The sequence below is a fragment of the Phascolarctos cinereus genome, unplaced genomic scaffold (genome assembly GCF_003287225.1).
Source record: "Phascolarctos cinereus isolate Bilbo 61053 unplaced genomic scaffold, phaCin_HiC Scaffold_7;HRSCAF=346, whole genome shotgun sequence".
Lineage (NCBI taxonomy): Eukaryota > Metazoa > Chordata > Mammalia > Diprotodontia > Phascolarctidae > Phascolarctos > Phascolarctos cinereus.
In genome coordinates, this window is record NW_027556180.1 from 18034243 (window position 1) to 18051381 (window position 17139).

General features: G+C 43.1%; 2 protein-coding genes across 6 annotated transcripts in view; one reads left to right on the forward strand and one right to left on the reverse strand.

The window, feature by feature from the left end:
- The window catches only part of VEPH1 (ventricular zone expressed PH domain containing 1), a 209542-nt gene that overhangs the window by 143436 nt on the left and 48967 nt on the right, over window positions 1-17139 (reverse strand). For all 5 annotated transcript variants that reach the window (XM_020988883.2, XM_020988884.2, XM_078147637.1 and 2 more), the window contains exon 5: window positions 896-1062. In XM_020988883.2, the coding sequence (XP_020844542.1) occupies window positions 896-1062 (167 nt within the window). The remainder of the gene's footprint in view (window positions 1-895; window positions 1063-17139) is intronic.
- Window positions 5350-14191, forward strand: PTX3 (pentraxin 3). The gene is made up of 3 exons (XM_020988888.2): window positions 5350-5649; window positions 6582-6938; window positions 12995-14191. Exons 1-3 carry the CDS (start codon window positions 5517-5519, stop codon window positions 13606-13608), a joined length of 1104 nt encoding a protein of 367 aa, XP_020844547.1. The 5' UTR covers window positions 5350-5516; the 3' UTR covers window positions 13609-14191.

A 17139-nucleotide genomic window follows, 5' to 3' on the forward strand; every position in this document is an offset into this window, starting at 1 on the left:
TACAGACTCAATAGGGAAACAATTAAATGGTAGCCAATCATTTGTTTTTTTTCATGAACCATGATGGAAAGAAGTCATAATACCTTAGACCAAAGGAAAAAAGTCTCTGCTAACACTACAAATAGACCTTCCCATGACTCAGACCATTTGTGAGGGGACTTTCTCCCTGTTCCAGTGACCTATGTGGGAAACCATAGCTTCTGGGGGTTACCTCAAGTGCTGTCATTGTCCTTCAGAAAGAACCAAAGATTCGCAGGTCACTCTTTCTCTCAAATTACTGATCCCAGACCCTGACTCTGACCTCCCCATTTACATGGCTCTGGGAAGAAGAGATGAGTGTTTTTGTTTTACTCCTTAGGATACGTGTATGTCTCCTAATACAATGTAAGTTCCTTGAGGTCAGGGACCATTTCAATTTCATCATTGCATCCCAAAAGCATCTAGTTCAGTAACTGGCATAGAGAAGGCTAGTAGGTACTTAGCAAATGCTCAGTGACTGACTGATTCATTTAATTTCAAGATAGGTACATTTGTGTGAAATATCTAAGCACCAGGGTAGCCTCACATACCTAGGCATTCATATAAGTATATCTAGCCTTGAGAGGCAGTGTGGTAGAGTGTATAGTGTTCTGGTCTTGGAGTCAGAAAATCCTGTGCTCAGCTTCCATCTCTGACACTGGCTAGTCATGTAACGAAGGGCAAGTCATTTAACTCCATCAGAACTCAAGTTTCCTCATCCATAAAACAGGATGATGACATCTGCAGTGCCTACCTCACAGCTTTGTTAGGAAGTTCAACTGAGATAATAGACATAAAATGCTTTGTCAATATCAAGCCCTATGTGAAGGATCTGTATTTTTGATTACTTATATGCCTATGTAAAATATGCCTTTACCATGGGCTGTTTCCTCCTCGCGACTGTCTGCAGCAGCCTGAGAAGATGGTGTTGTTCTGTTGGCTCTAGCTGGCACATCAGTGTCACCAGCTCCATTATATGGCTGTTGATTGGCTGGGGTTGCTTTTCATACACAGAAGGCAAGACACGCAACAGCATGGAGTTACCTGTTAAAAGGATAATAAAGTCAGTCCATTCACTTGGGCTCCATCACTTTCTCAGCTCATGAGAGGCATTGATCATGTCAGGATTAAATTAACAAGCATATAGGAGACTTAGTCACATATCAAATGGTGGGAACCAATCACCCATTCCTCTACTGAGCCATAATAACAAATAATAACAAACGGTGACCCTGATTCCTACAAATCACTGGCACTGCTACTATCAGAGCTTATTCCATGAGTGGGACATTTGATGATGAGAAACATTTTTACCTAATGATGGTTTATACTGAGTGAAACAATGTGGGCCAAGCAGAAGAATTTAGCAATAAGAGAGCCCCAACCCTGAGAAGGATTCAGTGCAGACAGAGGATGATAGATAAGAGTCTTGGACAGTCTTTAATTGAAAACCAAGCTTTATCATAAATACGAGAGGAAATGAAACAAAGAAAAGAAAGCAATAGAATGCATTTATGTTCCCTTTCACAGAGGAAGACAACAGACATCTGGAAATGATGCTTTCACGATGAAGGAGAAACAAAGATGATTCAAACCCCCATTTTAAGGGCTGCTGAGGTATGGCTTGTCACTCATGATTTTCTACAAAGCAAAAGTTATGTAAGCTTCAGGTATTCATCATACCAAGAACACATGGGAGAATCTGTTTATCTCTGCAGAGACCAGCCTTTCTCTGAACATACTCCCGAGTACTTACAAGCCTCAAAGCACCTGGTTTCCATGGATACCTTGAAGGAGGAGCACCGTACTCATATGTACTTTAAAATGGAGATCTGTGGGGCAGCTAGGTAGCTGTAGTGGATAGAGCACCAGCCCTGAAATCAGGAGTACCTAAGTTCAAATGCGGCCTCAGACCAAACACTTGACACTTAGTAGCTGTGTGACCCTGGGCAAGTCACTTAACCCCAATTGCCTAAAAAAATAAAATAAAATAAAATAAAATGGAGATCTGTGTATAGAAAAAAACACACACAAGAACCCAGAGAGTAGAGATTGTATGTAAATGTATATGCATTTATGTGTTTGAGTGTGCACACCTATACAGAATATTTTAAGAACTGAGCAAAGAAAACATTGGTAAAATCCAGGAAGTTCTAAAACTCAGAACGATAAAAGTTTGACTCTAGAGGAAATCAAAAGCCCTTGATGATGCCTGTCAGTGGCAGCAACATATGAGGTGAGATTGCAAAGCAAGGAGACATTCCACAGAATGGAAATTAGTGTCACTACTTTTTACTTATCCCACCCGGAACCATGTGATGTCAGAGCTTAAAGAGACTTTAGACATCACTAGGACCAGCCCACTCATTTTACAGAAAGGGAAACTGAGCCCCAGAGAGGTTGATCAACTTGTCTAAGGTCACACAGATATTAAGAAGCAGAGTCAGGATTTGAACCCAGATCTTATGCCAAAGCCACAGATCTTTTCCGCTGCACTATTCTATGTCTCTGTGGCAGAGGACTAATACAGGTCTCTGGACCTGGAACCATTAAACCTCATTGCTTTGGGTATTCACTAGGCCCAAGGAACTGGAAGAACTCAATACTTAAGAATTTTGAAGTCACTTGGGAAACATTGGAATGTCATTACTATTGTCTTTGCAGTGAGAATTTCCCTTCAACAGATCAAGATCACTTCAACAGAACACTAAGCCCCACTCTATTGAAGGTATTGGGCTAGTGCATGGGCTTAGTCCTGGATCTCAAGGAGTGTACATACTACATTGGGGCAGAGAACAGGGGGAGGGCTGCTGGTGGTAGGAGCGGTGGAACAGAATAGGTGCCTAGATAATACAAAGTAATTTGAGAAGACAAGAAAGCATTAACAGCTGAGTGGGGTGGTCAGGGAAGACTTCAGAGATGGCACTTCAGGGATGACCTTATTGTGCGTTTTCTTGTGAGTGATCATGACTTGCTTTAACAGGTTCTATAATTGGATTGTCGTGCTGTGTATGAAATCTGCCATCATGTTTCCCAGCCAGCCTGGGCCATCCCTTGTGAATCTTTCTTGGAGCGGCTCTCCCATACAAATGTCTCACTTTGGAAATAACTCCAAGACTTCAAGCCTAGCCTCCTCATCTGGAGAGGTGCCTCTTGAGGTTTCTGTCTTCAGTTTTCATGGTGTTTTCTCTCACTCCAAATAGGAGATCACCTCTAGTTTGCATCCTGGAAGCCCTGGGAAGTCACCTTCTTGTAGTTCTCCAGCATTCCATCCCTGCAGAAATCCCCATGAGCAGATACCAAGCTTCCCCATCTCTCCCGGGTGAAGTTTAAAGCCATGTCCTCTAACATCATCCATTATTTGGCTGTCAGAAACACAGGTGAGATTCCCACCCCAGTTTTCACTTTGGGGACCAGTGCAGATTCCTCAGAAAGTAGAGCTCTTTCTATTTGGGCCACATCAAGTGAAATCACTAGGGGTCCAGAGAAAAGCAAAAGACAAGCTCTGCTCTCAAGGAGCTCCCAGTCTAATGGGTAATATCAAAGGCCAGAAACTCTACCAGGTTATTCTCTTCATGTCTGACACTTTCTTGGGTAGGCTGGCCAGGAAGGATTCTAGCCTAAGCAGTAGTCACAGATCTTGCATCTGTCCTTCTTTTGAATCTCTGGCCCCAGCCACTGAAGGCAGAACTCATAAAGCTGGGCTTCAGGCAGTCTGATTTCTTACTCCAACAGTCTGGAGCTGTAGGGAGATGCATCAAAGTTCTGTATTTCTACTTTAGAATGGTTTCCTACTTCCTGAAGATCTATTCCCAGGATCTTGGTTTCTTCACCTAGAAGTGGGACTTGATAGAGTTTGAGTAGATATGTGGCCATCACTTTCTCCAGGGAGATTATGGACCTCCCTAGAAAAAATCTGAGTTTCAACTCTGCATCCTTCCTTCCAACACACATACACACTCACCTCCCTAGGAGTCTCCTGCAGACTAAAGTTAGACACCCTCACACTACAGTAAGGCAGAAGCACCTCAGGATCAGCAGGAGAGATCCAGGAGGCTCAAAAACATAGCCTGATCTCAGAACCTTGGAGAAATTGTCAAGAGATCTTGAATAGGTAAATGGCCCCCTGGTGAGCATCAGGCAACAGTATATCCTGGTGACTGGTCACCAATCCAGAGAGTGTTAACACTTTGTTTGAATGCCAGGATCTCTTCCAGAGATAAAGATCAAGAATATTAAAAGCTACAATTAAGGGCAACTCTGGGTCAGTCAGAGACTTGCCTGCTCAAAATGTCAATTTTAAGGGAGCTAAAATTTAAGGCATAAAGCTGGTATGTACTTCTTAGGAGCCTTTTACTTAGTGCTACAAATCTAATGTGTATATGGAGGCAGGGGAGGACACTTGCTCACTTTTCAATTGAATTGAAAATAGACTACCAAAAATGAATCAGTAAAAGTGGGAGCCAATTTGAGCTACAAGCTCACAAACACGCTTCAGCATGGAAATCACAAACAGTCACAACCTAAACGCACTCTTGAAATAAGATCCTGGTCTCTGAGCCCAGTAGAGTAAGTTAATTTCACCTTAGAGCTATATATTCACAGCGATTTACTACTGGGACAGGAAAACAAACATCTCTAAGATGTTGCTCTCTTCCTGGTCTCTGTCGTCCTCACCCTCCCCATTGCCCGTTACTGGGTGTATGAAGCTCTCAAGGTTTTGTTTAGAACTTTACAATCATGCTCTAACAAGGGTACGATGGGGAAGTATGATTAAACTCTAGCTGGAATGAAAAGAAGATAGGTTCCTAATAGATCGGGCATTTCTATCCACTGGATTCCATCCTTGCTTTTTACTGGAATTCATTTATAACTCCGGGCAACTGGCATTAAAAATGAGGGTACAGGGAATGAAGAGGAAAAAGAAAAAAAGAGTTTGGGGACTAAAAGGGTTGTGGAAGAAATACTTCCATAAGCCCCTCCCCTCAAGGCCCTCTCTCTCTTTCCTGCCTTTCCTTCCAGCTCTGATGTATTTTTCTCCCTACCCCACAAGCAGATTTCTTGTACATCAGAATGTACAAATTCACATTACAACATCTAATTCTCCAGGGGCAAGTCTCGCAAGAACGGTCTTACCCGGGCTCTCAGCGCCCCCCTTCTTTCCCCTCCCTCAATTAACCTGACCACAGAACAAATCTTGGGGGTTTGGTGTTGTGTAACTTCCCCGCCTCCTCTAGCCCATCAGCCCCCCTCCTCCTCCTCCTGTTCCTCCAATAACCAGAGACATTCTTATTCCAGCCCCCAACGCCCCCTCTTCCCCCCCCCCCCACCCCCGTGCCACCAGCATTCCTCATTCATTCATTTTCGGAAGCCTCGGACCTTTATTTAGAGGTCTCCCCAGCCTCCTGCTCTCATTCTCTGTTCTGCTCCAAGCCAGCTCCCTCCCAGCAGATTTTGCAGAAATCTGAAAAAGTGCATTTGCTGTCTCTCCTGGAGAAATGCAGCATCTCCGAGTAATTCTGTTTTGGGCTTTCTGTTCTGCCTTGTCGGCTGAGGACAGCGATGACTACAATCTCATGTACGTGAATTTGGATAACGAAATAGAGAATGGAATCCATCCCACTGATGACAGTAAGTGCCTGTTAACTGTTGCCTTGCTACCCTCAACTGTTCCAAGCCTACTCTGTATGCATTGGGGGTGGTCAGTATTGGAGCAAGGATAAGTTATTTCAAGAAGTTTCCTTTGAAAAGAGAGCGTTCTTTAGAGCACAGGGAGCTTTAAAAAGTAATTTAATATATGTACAAGAAAGGGAGGAGGGGAGCTGAAGTGGTCTGAGAGGCAACCCGGCACACACAGCGTATGGAGACATGGGCTCTGGACCAGGAAGAGTGTTTGAATTGCACCTTTGGCACTTATCTGTGAGACTGTAGGCAAGTCATTTAACTTTCCTGGGTCTCAGTTTCCATGTGTAAAATGACAAGATTGTACTAGGTGGCCCCTAAAGAACCTTTAAGACCAGGGCCCAAATTCTGCCCTCTGACAAGCACTAGCTGTCTGACCCTGGATAAGTCTCAAATTGTTATTACTCAGGTAACCAAGAGTGTAAGATACAGAAATGTTGCGGAACCCCAGTTATGGAAGGGGTTTCCGCACTGGGTATTCCCATTCCTCACACTGTGTAAATCACAGGTCCATCTTACAGCTCTCCACCCCGCCCCCCCACCTCCCCCCCCAAAAAAAAGTGGTTTACTAAAGAAATAAGTAACTGGAAGCAGACAGAAAAGGTAGGTGGTTTTTGTTGTTGTTGTTGTTGTTTTTACCATGAGGGCAACCCCATGCCGACCTGTATGCACCCTCAGGGTTTCTACGCGTTACTTTTCTGAATGTCTCTGGAAGGGATGTGGAAGGTGGGACTTTTAGAGGCGCTGCTAGACTTTCCCCTGACCTCTCAGGAGCGCTAGGCCAGCCGAGCAGCTCCGGAGGAAAGGGAGGAGAGGTGCCCAACTCTGCCCTGTGGACGCACAGGTGGACTTCTGACCCCAACGTCTTGTCCTTCATCCAGGCTCTGCGTGCGACTGTCGCCAGGACCGCTCGGCCTGGGACCAGCTCTTCATCATGCTGGAGAACTCTCAGATGCGTGAGAACAAACTGCTGCAGGTAGCCGAGGATGTGCTGGCTGCTGAGCTGCGGGGTCTGCGCTCAGACGTGGCCCACACGTGCGCCTCAGCCCAGGAACCCGTCCGGCTAACCAGGACGCTGGACGAGCTGCTGCTGACCAGCCGCGGCCTGACGCACCGGCTGGCCAAGCTGGAGAATGCCTGGCAGAGGGCGCCCGAAGAGTCGGGGAACACGCTGCTGCCAGTGTTGGAGGAGCTGAGAGCCTTGCGGAGATGGGCTGGACAGCGCTCGCTGCCTGCAGGTAAGAGAGAGGCTTCTGCCCCGCCCCAGCTCCCCTTGTCCGGCTGCCCGCCACCCAATCAGCTGAGCTTCCCATTGGGGGTGGGGTAAGTCTCATAGCCAGAGAGACACTTGCATCCAAAGAGCCTTTAATGTTCCCTTGGTCTCTGGACCCAGCCGGGACCCAGCCTTGGTTTTTTCTTGAAGAAAGCCTTCTTCAGTGCCTTTGATAGAATCACCCAGCATAGATCTAAGGCTGGGGGGCCTCAAGGGTCACCTCCTCCATCCAGCCCCTTGATCTTACAGATGAGGGAACTCAGGTCCAGCGAGTTTTAGTATACTTATCCATAAAATGGGAACATAATAGCACCATCCATCCTCTCGGGGTGGTGAGGGTCAAATGAGATAATGAATCTAAATATAATATCAATGAGTTATTCTCCATCATAAGAACATAGATCTAGATAGAAAGATTCTACTAACTGGGAATTTAGGGATCATTGAGTCTCACCTTTTAGGGATATGAGATTTACAGATACTGGCACGCCACGAAGTTGTGTAACTTGTCCAAGGGGAGAGAGTCATTGAATGGCAGATATGAGATTTGAATCCAGGCCATTCAATTCCAAATCCAGCCGAGTGTGGCTACAGCAAACTGCCTCTCAAAGGAGTTTGTTCTCCATAATTCACACACACACACACACACACACACACACACACACACACACACACACACACACACACACACCCCTCAAGCAGCTTTCATCTTAAAATGCCCATTAATATTCCACCCTGGAATTACCCATCCCTTTAAACTCTGTTGGCTCATTAAAAAAAAAAAAGTCTTCTCAGCCTCCCTTCCCTCAGCTGCAGATGTGCAGCTGTGAGCCTGGGCCTCAATTTAGCTTTGTTGCTGTTGAGTTGTTTTAGTCCTGTCTGACTCCTCATGACCCCACTGGGGGTCTTCTCAGCAAAGATGCTGCAGTGGTGTCCTTCTCCAGCTCATTTTACAGATGAGTAAACTGAGGCGAACAAGGTTAAGTGACTTTTCCAGAGTCACACAGCTAGTAAGTGTATGAAGTCACATTTGAACTCAGGTCTTCCTGATTCCAAGCCCAGTGCTTTACCTACTCACAGCACCATCTAGTTTACTTTTATTGCAAATTTAGTCTCTAGCCTCCAGAGTGCCTCAGAGGTTGGGGCAAAGTCTAACTTTAGGTCTGTGGACTTTGTCACAGCTTGGCTGCTTGTCTTTAAGGACAGTTCTGACTGATACATCAAGCAGCCCCTATCAAATCTCATGCTTTAAGGTGTAAACTGATCCACTGAGGTGCCAGAGGAATCCTTTCCCCACTGCCTCTCTAACACTGTAGTGAAATGAGCTGGATGGAGTGGCGAGTCCTGGGAGGGTCAAGGAGAGATACCTTGTAAAAGATCGGATTTGGGGCAACTACCAGAGACAGCCTGCTAGCTGAAAATTTCTGTTTAGGAACATGTACATTTATGTTTCAGTTTTTTTTTTAACTTTTGTTTTCTGAAAGGATTAGAGAAACAGTCTAAATAAGAGACTGTCAAATTAGACAAAACCTGTCATAGACTTATTTAGTGCTCCAGAAACCTGGGTATAGTCACAGATTTTGAGAGGTCACCAAATCCCTCATTTTACAGCCAGGATAACTGAAACCAGAAGCTCTGGTCCCTCCCCCCCCCCATCAAAGCCAATTTTTAAAAGAAAACAAGTGGGAATTACTTGGGCTTGCTGGGCAGAAGCACACTTTGTGTGGGTCACAATACGCAAAACCTCCACAATCAGGAACCAGATAAAACCAGGGGTACGCTGGTGAATGTTTAACAGCCAGATCTGGGCTGGGGGAAATGTACATACACTACACACTTTCATGTTGAATCACCGTTATTGGCATTTTTCTCTATCACCTTCTTAAGTCTAGACGACTAGCAGAATTCTAAATCAAGTCCTGATCTGTAGCCATTTGCAAATTTCTGAAATGTAATGCCTACCCTCAAAATTTAACGGTCAGCTATTGCAGGTCAGTAACTGTACCCGCCGAGCACACCTGTATCTATATAACGGAGGGCTTTAAGGGAAATATAACTTCCACAATCCTCTCCCTGCTGCTTTAGGTACCAAATATACAATAGTACCCCACATTCCAAAAGTCCAAACAAAACATCAAAAATAGGGAAAAGTAAACAGTCAGAGGATCTGTGTTCAAATCCTGACCCACTAGCTTCAATTCAAGGAACATTTAGTAAGCACCTACTATGTGTCAGGCCCTGTACTAATAACAGGAGATACAAAGAAATGACACAGCCCCTACCCTCAAGGAGTTTAACATTCTACTTACTACCTTTTTCACCTCGGGCAAGTCACTTAATCTCTGTCAACCTCAGTTTACTCACTTGTAAAATACAGGGGTTGGATTAGCTTTAAATCTACGATCCTGTTTTTTCCTGTTTTAACAGGAAATCAGAAGACCCCCCCCCATCTGCCTGGTTCTCTGGGAGTCCTGTAGATCCCTCTGGCCACCCGTGTTACTCAATGAAATCCTTCCCTATCAATGGTTGGACCATTGAAGGGGGGGAAATGCAAGCAACATATGACATTTTATTTTAAAAATAAAATTGTCACGTGGAAAAATGAATCTCCATTATACCCTGAAGACTCATTCCAGTATTTCTTCAGTCTTGTTTGCTAATATATCACAAAGATAACTTATAATGGCAAAGTATTGGCTTGAGTCATATAATAAAAAATGTTTAATTACCATTAAATGTAGTAAGCTTAATCAGATTAAAACTTCACTGAGACATTTCTAGTGCTTTAGAGTTTGCGAAGTGTTTTACATATATTATCCCACTTAAACATCCCCCAAACTCTGTGGGTAGGTGCTAGAGGTGTTATTATCCCCATTTTACAGATAAGGAAACAGGCTCAGAGAGGTTTGGTGACTTGCCTATAGTTACACAGCTAGTGTTAAGAGGTGGCATTTGAAACCAGGTCTTCCCAATGCCAACGTCAAGACTGTGCCCCGTACATCATGCTCCTTCCATTAAGCCATGTGAAATTAAATGCAGATGGATATGAAGACAGATGGTCATTTTTGCTACCTTACTAGAACAACATTTCTGACTAGTATATTATTAGTTGAAAGACATTGTCTTAAATGTGTTACATAATACTAGAGTATCTGGAGAACTACTCACTTTTTCTGATTTTCACTTTTACACATGGAGAGTGAAGAGGGCACTAGATTGGCAGTGAGGAGCTCTGATTTCCAGTGAAGGCACTGTCACTAATTAGCTGTGTGGCTTTGAATAAAAAGCTCTTAATCTCTCTAGGCCTCAGTTACCTCATTTGTAAAATGAGGAGATGTAATCTAATGATGTCTGGGCTCCCTTCCTTCTCTGAGTCCTGTGATTCCATTAGCACTGGAAATCATTGCCTAAAACCATACATTTCTGATCTTGAAGATAAATAAGCAAAGTCAGAAAAACTAAGCCAAATTTGATTACAGTTTCAAAAGTACATCTGTGTCCTGCTTAGTACGTCTTTAGGAATCTTCTCCTCACTACTCACAATAACATTTTTAGCAACTGGTTTTGGTTTCTTAAATCTTGGTCCGCTGCCAGCCCAGCTCTTACTCCACTTCCTAATTACACTGTTATTAGTCTTCTGAAGGGCTGGTTTTCATTTGCTCTGGCTTTGGATAAAAGAATGAGAAAAATATGTCAATTAAGGAACCATTTAATAAGAATGCCCACGAATTTTAAAAGACAATTTACTGGAATGGGTGGGAGTTTCACAGTGGCATTGACATAGGCTTCAAGTAAGGCGAGGGGACTACCCTCCCTAATAATTAGTCATCCCAAAATGGACTGAGCTGCTGCAGAGATAATGGGCTCCTCTTGCAGGTAAGCAGAGGCTGGCAGGTGAGCAATCAGATTGTTGTAGGGAGGATTCTTGTTCTAGCCCGGTTTGAATGAACTAGATTTCTTCTGAAATCCCTCCCAACATCAGTAACAGTAACAATAGCTAGCATTTTTTCAGTATTTTAAGATTTGCCAAACATTTTACATAGCTAACCTCATTTCATCCTCATAATAATCCTGTAAAGTAGGTGATACTATTATCCCTACTTTACACATGAGGAAACTGAGGCTGGAAGAATTAAAGTGACTTGCTAGGGTTATACATTTAGTAAATGTCTCAGGTGGTTTTGAACTCAGGTCTCCATGACTGCAATTCCCACCATACCACTTATCTCTCACTTAGATTCTTTGAATTACCTAAAGCACAGAGTAGATAAATGTCCAAAGTGCTTGGAATTTGCTTGGAGTACCATTTAGTTCCTCAATCTTCAGTGAACTGAATTCAGTGTAATACTTTGGGGAAGATACTGTGATCAAGTGAATTAAAAAAAAAACAGTGTCTCATCAAAAATGGATTGAGAGAAAGCTCAGAAAATTGGGGTGGATTTAATTGAGTTCCTTTATCCTGGAGTAACTGGTCTAGACTGTCATATTGAGGACTCTAGAGCTAATAGAAGGCAGTGACTGACTGTCCTTGTTTAACTTCCATCACACCTGTACTTGCTTGATTAAACAAGGTACGATCCAAAAAGTACTGAGTTTGGAGGCAGAAAACCTGGGTTCAAATTCTGCCTCTGATTCTTACGACTTCTGTGACCATGGGCAAGTCAATTCGCCTAACTCTATCTATGATGCTGATTTGTGCTGACCTCTATGAGCCCTTTCAGCTCTCCTCCCACCACACTAGAATCCTCTGTAGGGTCACTTTCTAGGCCACTCTGTTCTCCCAGTGCAAGAGCCACTAGGATGAGCATATCACTTTACACAGTATAGGTGCTACCAGGAAATTGCGCACAGATAGAATATTTTAAATGCATGGGGAGTAATTCGAATCTCAGGCTAAGTCAAGTCAACAAGTATCAGTATCCTACATGCCAGACTTTGTGCTAAGTGCTGGTGTGATAAAGATAAATGTATTGGTTTTGCCCCCAAAGAGCTCATCCTCTAGTGGAAGAGGCAGCATTGCAAATAACTTAGTACATGCAAGCTATAATCAGAGGAGTTGGAAGGGAATGTCAGAGGGAAGGCTTTCACAGTGGAGCTGACCAGGAAAGGCCTCCTGAAGAAGATGGAACTGGAGCCAGGGAAGCCAGAAGGCAGAGGTCAGGAAGGAGAACATCCCAGACATAGGGGCCAGCTGCTGAAAAAGCATACAGTCCAGAAATGGAGCATGATCAAGACACAGCAAAGACAGTGTTGCTAGATCAGAGAACAGATGGAGAGGAAGAAAGTGGAAGACTGGAGAGGTAGGAAGGGGCCAGCTCGTGATGGGCATTAAATAGCCAAACAGAGCATTTTATATCTGATGCTGGAGATAATAGGGTGCCACTGAAGTCTGAATCGGGGAAGTGAAGAAAATCATTTTGGCAGATGAGTAGAGGATAGATTGGGGTGGAGACATGCTGGGCAAGGGGCCCAATTAGAAAGCAAATGCAGTTCTCCAAGTGAAAGGCAATGAGGGCCTGTATCAGGGTGGTAGCAATCTCTGTACTTCAAGGACTGATAAACAAATACGTGCTCATCTGAAGAGGAGTGGGGAAAAGGCTTCTTATAGGAAGAGACACATGAGTTGAGCCTCAAAGGAATCCAAAGGCCCCAGGAGTGAGGTAGAACGGCATTCTAGGCAAGGGAATACCCCGTACAGGTTAGAGAGATAGTAGATGGGATGCCGAGTTTGCAACAGCAAGCACACCAATTGGCCTGGACACTAGAGCATGTGAAAGGCAGTAGTATGAAATTAGGCTAGAAATGTTGACTAGAGATGGGATCACAAGTGCTTTAAATGTCAGATAGAGGAGTGTTATCCTAGATGATAAAGCTGAAGGCTCTTGAGCAGAGAAGGGATGTCACCAAAATCTTTGTACAATTTTCTCCCATGTGATGATTAAAAAGTCTCACTACCAGGATACATTCTGAATGGGTTTCAATTGCTGCTCACATATGTCTTTGCATCTACTTCTATTACAGGTTGTGAAACAGCACTTTTATTCCCAATGCGTTCCAAGAAGATTTTTGGCAGTGTTCATCCAGTGACTGAAATGAAACTTCGCTCCTTCAGTGCCTGCATCTGGGTCAGGGCAACTGATGTGTTAAATAAAACTGTTTTGTTCTCCTATGGAACAAAGAGGAATCCCTATGAAATCCAGCTCTACCTCAACTCTTGGTCCACTGTGCTCGTGGTGGGTGGAGACCAGAACAAGCTTGTTGCCGACTCTGTGGTTCCCCTAGGAACATGGACCTATCTGTGTGGCACATGGAACTCCGACGGAGGGGTCACATCCCTGTGGGTCAATGGAGAACTGGCAGCCACTGGCTCTGGGATGGCCACAGGTCACACCATCCCAGAGGGTGGGATTCTGCAAATGGGCCAAGAAAAGAATGGTTGCTGTGTGGGTGGGGGCTTCGATGAAATGTTGGCTTTCTCCGGAAGGCTCACTGGCTTTAACCTCTGGGACCGAGTTCTCAGCAGTGATGAGATCAGACAAACAAGAGGAGATGACTCCTGTCATATCAGAGGCAATGTTGTTGGGTGGGGAGTCACAGAGATTCAGCCCCATGGAGGAGCTCAGTATATTTCCTAAGTTTTGAGATATCCCAATTGGAAGCCAAAGAAGAATATTCGTACATACAACCTCAGTGCATGATGAAAATCTGAGACCAATTAAGGGGAGAGCTGAGGCTGAGGGGCTCTGAAGCTCACCCGTGAGTGAGCTATTATCTTGGCAAAATAAGGAATATGAAGATGGAGAAGTGTGTATATGTGTGTGTGTGTGTGTGTGTGTGTGTGTGTGTGTGTTTACTTGGTGCTTTCAAATTAAATATTATATGCTCAAATATAATTAAATAGGACTTTTGCTCAAATGAAAAACAAAACAAAACAAAACTATGTTCTCTGTTTTCCTGTGGGTGGTTTTATTTTGGCCAGATATGAATTTTTTATTGAAAGAGTCATAAAAATAACATGTTCTGTTTATTATTCATCATTATTGGCATATATACTCGTAAAAATATGATGATGAAGTATTATTTATACGATGATGTGATTTAACAAAAACAAATGTAGTTTACTTGTTATAATCCAGTGTTGTATTTTGAGATGGTTGTATAAGTTATATTGTAAATTGATTTTGTAATAATTTTATTAAAGCTATTTTTATAAATTTCTATTGTAAATTTTAAAAAAAAGTATTTTATCCAACTCACTTGTCATTTCTAAATGTGAAATTTGAGCCTAGCTATGGAAGCCAACTCACACTTTTGTCTTTCAATGAAAGTAGAGGATTTTTAGATCTTAAAATACAATTTAAATGCTCACATTTGCTATTAGCCAAGGCATACAATATACTTGCTTTAAAATCCAATTTTCTTTTAAGCAACAAACAAGAGGCCAGAGTGGAAGCAAAGGCTGAGCTCTGGCTTGTTGTCTGACACTGGACAAGTTTCTTTGCTGCCCTGTACCTGTTTCCTCATCTGTAAAAGAAAAGGAGTGGGCTAGATTATCTCTAAGGTACCTTCCAGTTATAAATCTATGATTGATCTATGTATGATGCTATCTGGGACACGCCTCTTTTTCTTTATAGTAACATGTAGGGAGTGGACTACATCAGTGTCGTCAATCTCCAACAAAAACAGGGGCCGCTAAACTGTTTGTAAGGATCCTGGTGGCATGCGTATTGACTTAGAAATCCACATGTTGACGTTATCTGTATTGTGCTGTATTTTTGTTGATTTCGTTAATTTTCCACTTACATTTTAATCCGGCTCTGGTTACACTCAGGGGTGTTGTGGGCCTGCAGCCTGTTGGCCACATGTTGGACAACTCTGGACTAGATCACCTCTAAAGCACTGAGCAGCTTTAAATCCTATAGTTCTATAAGTCTTGCTAGGCTGTATAACATGGACATAACTGTGCATTTCTTCTTACAATTTGCCATCAGGACAAAGCATCAAAAATTTATAACTAACAGGTAACAAGTTAGAGTTGTTAATAGAGGGACCTAGGAGACTGAAAAAGCAATTCTAATAATCTCCATCACTAAAATACAGGAATGAAAAATTAATGAAAAAACATTTAGTAGGTGCTTACTATGCTTAGCATGGAGAAAAACAGATATAAAAGTAAAGACAGTCCTTGTACTTGAGGAGCTTATGTTGAAAGCAAATGGGGAAGCTTATATTACAAAGCAAATGGGGGTGTGCTGGCCAGGGAGAGACACTTTGGTTCAGAAAGTTGCAAGGATGGCAAGTGGGGCCATAAGGAAGTAGATTGGCACATCCCATCCAGGGACCATGACCCAGGTCATTTGATCATGGTTTGTGGTTACAAAACTGGAGAGTTGAAGAAATGGAGGTAAGAAAGGAGCAGTTAGGTACTTTATCTCCCTCATTAGAATGCGAGTTCCTTTTGAGTAAGGGTTATTTCATTTCTTTTATTGTATCCAACTGCCTAGCAGAGTGCCTGGAACACAGTAAGTGCTTAATCACTGCTTGTTGATTGATTGAGGCTGTACAGGAAGTAGAGGTGAGAAGAGGGGTGAAGTAAAGCATGGCTAGGACTTTCTTGAAATAGTGTTTTAGGAGAGACCTATCAGTCAAGATTCCAGAGCAGAAGTTCCTCCAGGGTCTGATGTCTGTGGTGTTCTCTTCACTGACATGAGAGGACTAATAGAATCTCACACTTACCAAGTACCTCAGAAGCCAACCAGTCCAACCTATTTCTGAATGAGATTTCCCTCTGCTGAATCCCTACAAGGAGCCATATAGCCTCGGACTCAAGATCTCTAGGGAGCGTGAGCCCAAAACCTCCTAAGGAAGGCCATTCTATGTATGGACAACTCTAATTAAGAGTTTTTCCTCATATCAAACCAAATCTGCCAATACAATTTCTGCCCAATATTTCTATCTCTGCCCTCTGAGATGGAACAGAACAAATCTAGAACTCCAAAGCCCTTCAAATACTTGAAGACAATTTATCCTCTCCCCTTAAGTCTTCTCTAAATTTAGTATCCTGAATTCTGATTCTTGACTAAGACCATGAAGTCCTTCTCCATCCTGGTTTCCCTTCTCAGAAGGTTCTCTACCTTATTAATGCCCTTATGAAAGCCAAACACAACATTCCAGATGTAGTATGACCAGGGCAAATCATGAAGGCACTAACACCCTTCTCACCCTGGACATTATATATTTCTTTCTGTAGGTGAATGAGCTTGACTACTACTACTCTTGTCTCATACTGACCTTGTAGCCCACTAATGGGAGAGATAATTCTCCCTTAACATCAGCTACAGTTGTCTTTCTTCCCATGTGTTCTTTCTCCACTCACTTTGTGTATTCTAGGAGGCTGTCGGCAAACAAGGAAGTTCAAAGAGCCATTAGGAAACACCTTCTAAAGAGTATTCTGGGATAATAGCTGAATCCTAGCTGGGATGTGGCCACATGTTGACATATCCTGGACTACACTCCATTTTCATCCCTTGAGGCTTAGAGAAGCCACAGGCATGGTGCTCCTAAGCAGTTGTGAGGACACAAAGAGATGCTTAGAACATCACTACATGACTTGGATTATTTCACTTGTGAGACACAAGTCAGGTTGATGGACCCCTGGGTCAGGTCCACAGGAAATCTTGCATCTATACTGTATTTCCAAGTCAAAGTCACTATCAATTGTAAAGCGGAGCTCAGACTACTGTCTGAATAATGTAGTTCAAAGATCCAGGCATAATGTCCATGGCCACTAGGCAGAGGGGAAAATAAGTTCTATTTCTAGCAAAAGGGCTTGGATCCAATGTGTTCTAGGATGAATTGGACATATTCAATGGATTCTGGATAAGGATTCTCATGTATACATTTGCATTTGTGTGAGCAAATTTGAAAGTAAAGCAATTTACAAATCAAGTGTGTAGATAGATGATAGATAGATTTACTCAAGGAAAGAAATGAAGAGAAAGGGAGGAGGGAAGAGAATAAACATTTATAAAGCATTTGCTATGTGCTTAGTGCTTTACAAATGAAGAAACTGAGGCAGAGACCTTTTTTTCAATGACTTGACCACAGTCACATAAGTAGTGTCTAAGGCCAGATTTGAGCTCAGGTCTTCCTAACTGTACACCCAG

Bases quoted from the DNA above. Each gene is read 5' to 3' on its own strand.
- PTX3 (XM_020988888.2), top strand. From the start codon at position 5,517: ATGCAGCATCTCCGAGTAATTCTGTTTTGGGCTTTCTGTTCTGCCTTG. The intron at 5,650-6,581 runs GTAAGTGCCTGT...TCCTTCATCCAG, and splicing joins AATCCATCCCACTGATGACA to GCTCTGCGTGCGACTGTCGC. The intron at 6,939-12,994 runs GTAAGAGAGAGG...CTTCTATTACAG, and splicing joins ACAGCGCTCGCTGCCTGCAG to GTTGTGAAACAGCACTTTTA.